This window comes from Corvus moneduloides, chromosome 15 (assembly GCF_009650955.1).
Source record: "Corvus moneduloides isolate bCorMon1 chromosome 15, bCorMon1.pri, whole genome shotgun sequence".
In the NCBI taxonomy this organism is placed as follows: domain Eukaryota; kingdom Metazoa; phylum Chordata; class Aves; order Passeriformes; family Corvidae; genus Corvus; species Corvus moneduloides.
In genome coordinates, this window is record NC_045490.1 from 12,373,847 (window position 1) to 12,382,675 (window position 8,829).

General features: G+C 34.8%; 1 protein-coding gene across 1 annotated transcript in view; it reads left to right on the plus strand.

Moving 5' to 3' along the window:
* GABRA1 (gamma-aminobutyric acid type A receptor subunit alpha1) overlaps window positions 1–8,565 on the plus strand; it is a 43,060-nt gene extending 34,495 nt beyond the window's left edge. The window contains 2 exon segments of the mRNA XM_032124586.1: window positions 2,208–2,410; window positions 5,740–8,565. Of these exon segments, the coding sequence (XP_031980477.1) occupies window positions 2,208–2,410; window positions 5,740–6,048 (512 nt within the window). The 3' untranslated portion in view covers window positions 6,049–8,565.
* The last annotated feature ends 264 nt before the right edge of the window (window positions 8,566–8,829 follow it).

Below are 8,829 nucleotides of genomic sequence, written 5' to 3' on the forward strand. Positions count from 1 at the left end.
TTTCCTTAATCACTTTTACAGGCTACTGTTGAGATCAGCAACAATTTATTGTGCATCAGTGAATACATGCACTCAAGGAATGCAGTGAGAAGGCAATCGAAAGGACTCTCAAGTTTATACAGCTGATCCCTAGAGTTTAACCACTGCTTGCAAATGCTTATCTTAAAATTAGAAACAAACAACTTTCATATTCTTTGAAGATATTAATCCAAGTCAAGTACATACTTAAAAAAAAAACCCCACCAAATTTTCATTAAGGAAAACTACAGCCTGATATTTCTGCTATGTGACCTAGTCTTTGATGATATCCAGATGGGACTGCTGAACACCTTTGGCAGGAGGTAGAAGCACCCCCAGCCAAACTGGCTTTGACACTCGTTTCACTGCCTCAGAGCACTGCAAGGGCGGGATGCTTTAGGCCCTCTGGCTTTGCCAAAGAGAATGAACCCATTTATTCTGGAAATGGCAAAGCCAGAGAGCCAGTGCTGAGAAATGCAGCCTCTGAAACTCTTGTTGAACAAGAGCTATTTTTATGGATCTTTTCTTGCATCCTTCACAGCTCTGCTTTAGTTTTCCAGTTTATTCTAGAAATCAATCACAACTTGCATAACCTTAGACCTCATGAACCAAGCAATGGCTTTCCATTGATATACAGATGTGTATTTACAGAACAGTGGTTTAGACTATGGTATAATTAAATTTGATTTACATAATATTGTTTAGATTAGCTACTAAAATTAATTCAGAATTTTTAACATCAGCTTTGCTGAGAACTACTCTACTAGGGACTTTTATGGCCCTTTATAGTCAAAGCTATTGAAATTGTAACTATTTTACCTCTTTTTGCACATACCATTTAAAAAGAAATGTCTGATCATCAGTTTGAAATGCTGTACTTCACTGTCACTAAATGGAGAACAGAATTTTCTAGTCTCAATGAATAATATATAATACTGCACAATTTTCAGACTGCTATCTTCACAGGCTCAAGAACCCACAAATTTCTCAGTTTTTCTTTTAGAAGGCAGTTATTTAGCAAATACTCTTGTGTTTACTCCATCATTATGTATCAAGATAGCTTTTTCATTTCAAAAAGAACAGTTTCAGAACATCTTACATGAATGCATATACACACAGAAGCACAACTTTCATCTTTTACCCCACTTAGTACCACAGATAATAAAAATGATAATTTTTTTTTTTTTGCTACTATGTAAGAGAACCATAAGCTCATTAGTAATAAGTCAAAAAAACCCATTTGGTTGTGTCTCAGGAAAGAGAAATTGCTTCTTCATTAGGCACTAATAATTCAAGCTCTTCACACTACAGTGTAAATATGTTGTTCATTGATTGGCCTATTTTAGACCACTGCTCATTTCCACTAACACTCAGTGCAGTGAAGATGAACTCACCAGACACATTCAAGACCTGACAGTGCAGTTGTCAAGGTAACTTGTGGACATATGATTTGATGTAAATGCCTTGTGTGCACCTGGAGATTAATTTTTCTAAGCAGCTGCAAGCAGAGTGAATTCAGTACAGTCCTGCTTGCTCTCTGGGGCCAGGTAAGAGGAAAGGTTCAGCAGTGAGAAGCTCTGATATCAGAAATGCAAATTACATTGTCTTTGTTCTTACATAAAGTCTTTGCTATTTTCAGGGAGTCAGTGAACAAAGGGACAGAAATCTGTAAAAACAACAATTTAAAAAAATGAAATAACACATAAATCTTGGTGCCCTTGAGTATACCTTTGAAGTATAATATCCCAAATAAGCTGAAACAAGTTTTTTAGTTTTCTAAGTATCCCAGAAATGCTGCAAGAAAAAACTAAAGATCTTAAATTGTTACATCTGTAGTACAATTTGCAGGGCATGAATAAAGAACAGCGACAATGATCCTTCAAATAGCAGGAAGTGTTTCACAAATCCTTCAAATACAAGTAGTTCACAAATCATATTTCTATTCCAGCTTCAAAAATAATATTCTACTATAACAACATCGAATAATAAAAGCAGGAAAAATGTTTTGAAAATCCTGCAACTTCCACAGAACGTGAAATCTGATATCCTCAATTAGAAACTGAACTCAGGTGGTGAAGTTTGTAAGAACCAGGGGTGTAAGAAAAGGCTTTCCCACCTATAGCAGCAGCTGGGAAATGAAGCACAAAAACCAGCCCCTGCCCTGAAGACACAAACTCTTTGCTTTGCAGGAGTGACAACTGTGCTGACAATGACTACGCTGAGCATCAGTGCGAGGAACTCGCTGCCCAAGGTGGCCTATGCCACGGCTATGGATTGGTTCATAGCTGTATGCTACGCCTTCGTCTTCTCAGCACTTATTGAGTTTGCCACAGTCAATTATTTCACCAAGAGAGGGTACGCGTGGGATGGCAAAAGCGTCGTTCCAGAAAAGGTAACACCCTCATACCCATCCCAAAACATCATACTCGGCCATGCCTGGTCACTCTGTGGGAGAGGGTTTAGCACACTAAAAATTCTTATTATGTAGAGCAGTTATTACTCCAAAAGAGTTTCCTTCTGTGTCCACACATAGCATTTCTACACCATGATTACTTAGACATTGAGTACCTACATACTACTTCTGACATACTGGATGATACTTAATGCTATTAATAATGAAATATTCTACTGAGATTTTGATTTCTGCAACTGAGCAGAAAAAAAGACAAATGTGTATAATTTTTAGGGAAGGCAATTAATTTTTTGTGTTTGAACAAGAGAAAGTGTGGATGTCTTAGTATATATGTAGGAAAAAAATCTTGTGGCTGCAGTATTTGACAGTTCCCAAGGTATAGTGCTCCCCAACATGAAGTTCAGAAGGGCTGCTCTATCATCATGACCAAAAAAATCATCACAGGAGTTCTTTCTTCCTTTCTTAACTATAGGAAATATGTGTTTGTTTAGAAGGAGACATTGAGACCTGTGCTGGGAGTGTGCAATCCTGATCCGTACCTCCCTGAATGCACTAGAGAAAACTTGCACTGATTCCTTTTTCTGGGATGAGACCTGGTCTGTAAATCACAAGTGCACCAAGAAATTGTTGAGGACATTTAGAGGATGAAGAAGTTTCCCATTTCCTATGAGTTACCACGTCAGCTTCTTCTGTGAGCAAGCTCATTTGGCTGGGTTATTTTAACTTGCCAAACTGGTTATCATGAGCATTCACAGACTAGAGATTCAACAGAACAGATATGTGGAGGAGCAGATGTAACTCACTGGTATGCAAAGATATGTTTTTAATTCAGGATTATAGGCCTATATATTATTTATGTATTTTAGTTGCATAAGTCAGGGAAAAAAACCCCAAATTAAATTAGGGCATTTATACAATGACAACTAATACAAAAGTATTGTAGAACAAACGAGTGAAGTAACAAAACAAACTTACAGTAATGAGTTGCACAACTGCTGCTGAATGTTGAGCTTTCAGTTATTGATGATGCTTTCACTGAAAATAATTTTTTTGATTATTTTTTTCCTGTTTTCATTGCATTTGTTATAAAAATGAGCTGTACTGATAGAACTGTATCCTTAAATATTAAATACTGCCTTGCTAATTTATCCTCCCTTGTAATGTAGTTACTATAATGAGCTGTTTCATTTGTTACAAAGAAAATTACATTCTAAAAAACACCCACACCAATAAACTCTGCTTAAAACACTGGAAGATTTATGACTTTGTGTTCCTCAGCAGGTAAGGGGCTTTACGTGTCATTTGCTTGTACCTGGTGATGTGAGTTTTCTGCAGTGAGGAAAAGCAAGCAAGGCAAGCTCACAATGATCAGAGCATCATAGCTTAAACGAATTTAGAGCTCTAATTAGCTGTCATACTGCTTTTTCATGAAGTTGAGTTTGACATGAAATATTAAGGCCCAGGCTGGTGCCAATGTTTTCTGTGCATCAGATTACTAGTGACATTTAAATCCATAGAAAGGGTTTCCTCTGAGACGTCAGTGAAGCTGCTCTTTGTCTGCTGGATTTATTGCTGCTCTCCAGAGTATCTGAATAAGAAACAAACAGGACTGGCTTTCACACTCAGCAACCATGTTAGCAGCTTCCCCACCTGGGAGGGGAGGGGGGGCAGGGAAAAAAAATCTGACATGCATTTTTTTTTTTTTAATGTTTTTTCAACCTCTTTGTTCTTCCTTTTCAGTAGAAATATTCTAAAAAGATTTGAAGCTTTTTCTGGCCCAAAGCTAAGAATTTTATTGCCATGAATTAAAGAACATCTACATCAGAGTCATTAGGTGAATCCCTTGCCTTACTAAGTAGCATAATTTTAACATTTGAGCATACATTTCCTTCCAGCATGGGGCTCCAAGCCGTTCCTCCACAAGCATCTTCCCACTTGCCCTCATGCTTTTGCAGCTTCGTTTCCTGTTCCCAGGTGTCCCACAGGAGCTGTCCACTCCGTGAAATGTTCACGTCTTGAATGAGAATTTTTTATCAAAACTCCACTATTAGGGGGTCAAAGTAGCCATTAACCTATAGTTGATCTGTCATTAAAAGTACTGTGACCACATAAAAAATATTGCCTCCCTGGGACAGCTGCTTCTTGAAAGCAGAGAATTGTGTTTGCTGTCTTGTGAAATGACATAATAGATCAAATTCCACTGATATTTTCTCTCCAACCATATCTTTCCCTCCATCCCAAGAGGACTAAAGGGATAACATTTGCCTTTCGTTTTGTGGCAAATACTGCCTGAAGATTTTTCTAAACTGTTAGAATTGGTTTTTGCTATATGTTTTGTTGTTGGGTTTTTTTTCTCATGATTGGACAAATACTTACACCTTCTTAATGACCCACTACCTCTCTCTTCTGTGTTTATCCTTGGGCAGTGGCTGAAGAAGGGGTTTGGTCTGCCAGAAACTGGGACAGTTGAATTCTAACTGGTATGCCCAGATGTCAAAATTTAAATTTTTTCCTACAACTAGATCACAAATATAGAATACTAGAAAATATAAGGACCTAGGGATAAAATAAGTTTAAATAAGATCAATAAGTCCTCCTCCCTCAAAAGATATTCAATATATTCCTGCTTTAACAATATAAGTAGGTGGATGAAAAAGTCATACAGATATTAAAGTCTTTGTATATAGAATGCCATCTCAGCCATGATGATCTGACTGTAACACTCAAACAAGAACATTAAGTTCCTAATCCATAATGCACTTGCCCTTGGTGTAAACCATTAGTGAGTAGAATACTGGCAGCTTTGCATCTTATTGCATAAACCACTCCTTTAGTGCATGGTTACATGATAATTTAGTGTGTATTTTTCTGTATGAATTATGTTAAAAGTCTTCATATCATAATATTTGTCGTAATGTTGGAAAGCTACATTAAGAATTTGGCATCTTACAAGTTTTCATCCTGATCAAGGAAAACAGTTGAATAAGGGAATATTGAAATATGAGTGGTTTTTCACTGCAGATTATCTTTAAAGGTGATTTTGCCAGTGAGCCTAGCTATCAGGTCTCATTATATTTTATCTATCATCTAATATGGTTTACCTAATACAAGTAATACAAATGGATGATTTTGTCTTTGTTGTCACCTAAATATTTTGCATGAGTTAAATATCCAGAACTAACTTCTCTCTTACAGCTTATTACACTTTGTGGTATGAATTCAATTAATTGCAAAATGTTACAGTGCTTTTTCATAATTTCATCTGTTCAGAAAGATATTAAGAATAAAATATTTTCTTCTTTCTTCAGCCAAAGAAAGTGAAGGATCCTCTCATTAAGAAAAACAACACATACACAGCTGCAGCTACGAGCTACACCCCTAATATTGCAAGGGACCCTGGGCTGGCAACCATTGCTAAAAGTGCAACGATTGAGCCCAAAGAAGTTAAGCCAGAAACAAAACCTGCAGAACCCAAGAAAACTTTTAACAGTGTCAGTAAAATTGATCGGCTATCAAGAATAGCCTTCCCATTGCTTTTTGGAATCTTTAACTTAGTCTATTGGGCTACCTATCTAAACCGGGAGCCCCAGCTAAAAGTTCAAACTCCACATCAATAACCTCATTTATTCGTATATTTCTGTTTTGTCTTTTGCTCTGGGAATTGCTTTCCTTTTTCACATATGGTAATTCCCATTTACTTCATTGCCTCTGTCTTAAAGAAAATAAAGGTTTCTTTAGTTAGCTAAAGGTAAAATATATCTGTATATTTAAAAAACCTGTATGTGAGGGAGAGAACATTATAAACTATATACTTTGGAAAAGTGATTTTAGAAATGGAAAAGAGTTATAAAGTAATGGGAGGGCAGAAAAAAAAAAAGAAACTATTTGTAGCAAGCTTAGTACTGAATGTCCCCAAAAGATATTGTATATGTACATGAAAAAGATATTTTTATTCAGAGGATTGTAGGGAGGGGGGAAATACTCTTTATGACATTCCTGATGCACACTCTAGACGGTATCATTTATTCAGCCACTGTTTATAATCTTTTCAAGGATGTAAAATTTTCCATTTGCTGATTCCCATAAGATATGTTATTTTCATAATCCCTTTTCTCTTCTATGTTCCAAACTACCTGACTTATAATATTAAATAGTCTTTAATGAGAAAGGTAATCTACTCACTCTAGGTACAGTTTGTCACTGTATAGCACATAAGATCTAATGGTAACAAATGCTTTAATCTGCTCTCTTACTGCAGGCTTGTTCCAAGCATTAAGTTGTCACTAGACTAGATTAAAAACCTGTTGCACAACCAAGTGCAGATCCCAAATTTCTACTATCACCTGTGTAATCCAAACAATTCCTGGATGCTTTAAAGATAGCTTTTACTCATCACTATGTTTTAGGGGGTTAAAACAAAAAAAAACACACAACAAAATTTTTGCAAGCTCTAGATATGTTGAATGTATTCTTTTATAAAATGATACATTAAAAGAAGCTTTGGACTGAGATTTATGAATAGCAGAAAGATAAAATATAGTATTTAAATAATATCTGTAAATAAGCAGCATGAGATTGTACATTTTTTTACTTTTTTAAAGTTGTGTTCTTAAAACATTGTGTAGGATTCACCTCTTAGCTCTTAATATGTTGTTAAATGTTCTATAAAACATATTTAGAGCCTGGATTAAAGGAGAAGAAATAAATAAGTGGTACTGGAAAGCTTACAAAAACAAATAAGCAGAAAGTGCTTGGAATTTATTCCATTTGTAAAGTGGTTAAGTGTACAGCAGCTTGCAATTTGACAATGTCATCCATTGTATACTATTAGATTAATGACTGGTCTGCTCAGGTCATGCATAAACACTGAAGTATGGGATTATATTTGGTAGGTAAAAATGGTGAAATATTTGTTAAGACAGAAATTCATCTGTATATTACTGCTATATTTCCTGAAACATAACTGTTACAATAAGTGATGTAATATATGTAGCATTAAATACAAAGAAGTCATACATAAAAGAATGTACAGGAAAATAGATTTTATTGAGTAAACTTACTACATTTCATTTTTACTGTAGCAATATATTTGTAGGAACAATATGTAAGGGCTTTAAATACAAGATGTCCATTTTGCAGGTATTGTGCTCCCTTTAAAAAAATTATAGTCAGTATCATTACTGCTGATTCTTAGAAGTAAACTTTCAGATAAAGTTTTTTCAAAGACATTGGAAGAATGGTGGATATTTGCAAGCATCAATTAAAAAAATGTAATATATGGTATTGAATGGATTTTGAAACAATGCTACATGGGCATCCAGAAAAACAGCTACTGAGAGTCAAGTTTAATAGGCAGAGATTTCTAAATTCTTAATAAATCAAAAAGTTGATATTCTCTATCTACAAAAGAAAATATTTAATGTTTTATTTAGAGATTTTTTTTTTAATAATGCTTCATTGTCTAAAATTTAGTCCCGTCTAAACTTGGTAAGTTATCTGATTGGAACTTATTTAAAAGGGGATGTTTCATCTCTGGTATCATGTGTAGATATATGTATAGAAAAAAATAAACTATGGCTCTTTAACTTCTGTGTACTTGTTTATCTTGTTATTTTTGGCATTAAACTAGTGTGTTCATTTAGGACATTTTATCTTTCTAGCTACCTTTTCATAGCTACCTTTTGGTCTGCATTTTGCACATTAGATGTGAATATTACTTAACTAGTCTGCTTTTTGCTATGCAATGATTGCATTATATCACCTCTTAGTTAGTCTATGCCAATAGTATTATACTGTATAAACTTGACTGCACAGTTTATCAAAGACAAGGTATTCTCTATGTAGCTTTTTTACAATGCTTTGCTAAACCATGTAATAATAGTAAGTCTTCCTTGAAAATAATGATACACTCTTATAGAGGACAGTTTCTGTTTACTCCTGAGATAATTTTAAAAAGATGACATTGAATGTTTATTGCACCTCAGTGCAGTGATGTGGCAATAAAACCTAAATCTAATAGAGGTTGTTTATGGCAGAAGCATGTATTGCTTTACAGAGTTTAGCAAAAGCTCTTTATTTTATGTCAGACTGTAATTCTATTATAATAATAAAGCTAAAAATGTTCAATAATGAAAGTGAATGTTTTACTTTGGTTTTCTTTAGTTACTGCATTTTATGACACATTGCTTGATTAGGTGCTATTCATTCAAAAACTTAGCTTCCTTGAATTTGGTAATGAGTGCATTTTTAAAAGATGTGATTTTCTGTACAGTATTTTCCAGGGACAAATATAGCAGGAACATTTCCCAAATCTAATTTGACATTCAGAAAAAAGAGTTCACTCCATACCATGTGTATCCAGTAAGGCAATTAATTGCATCAGATGAACAATTGTTAAG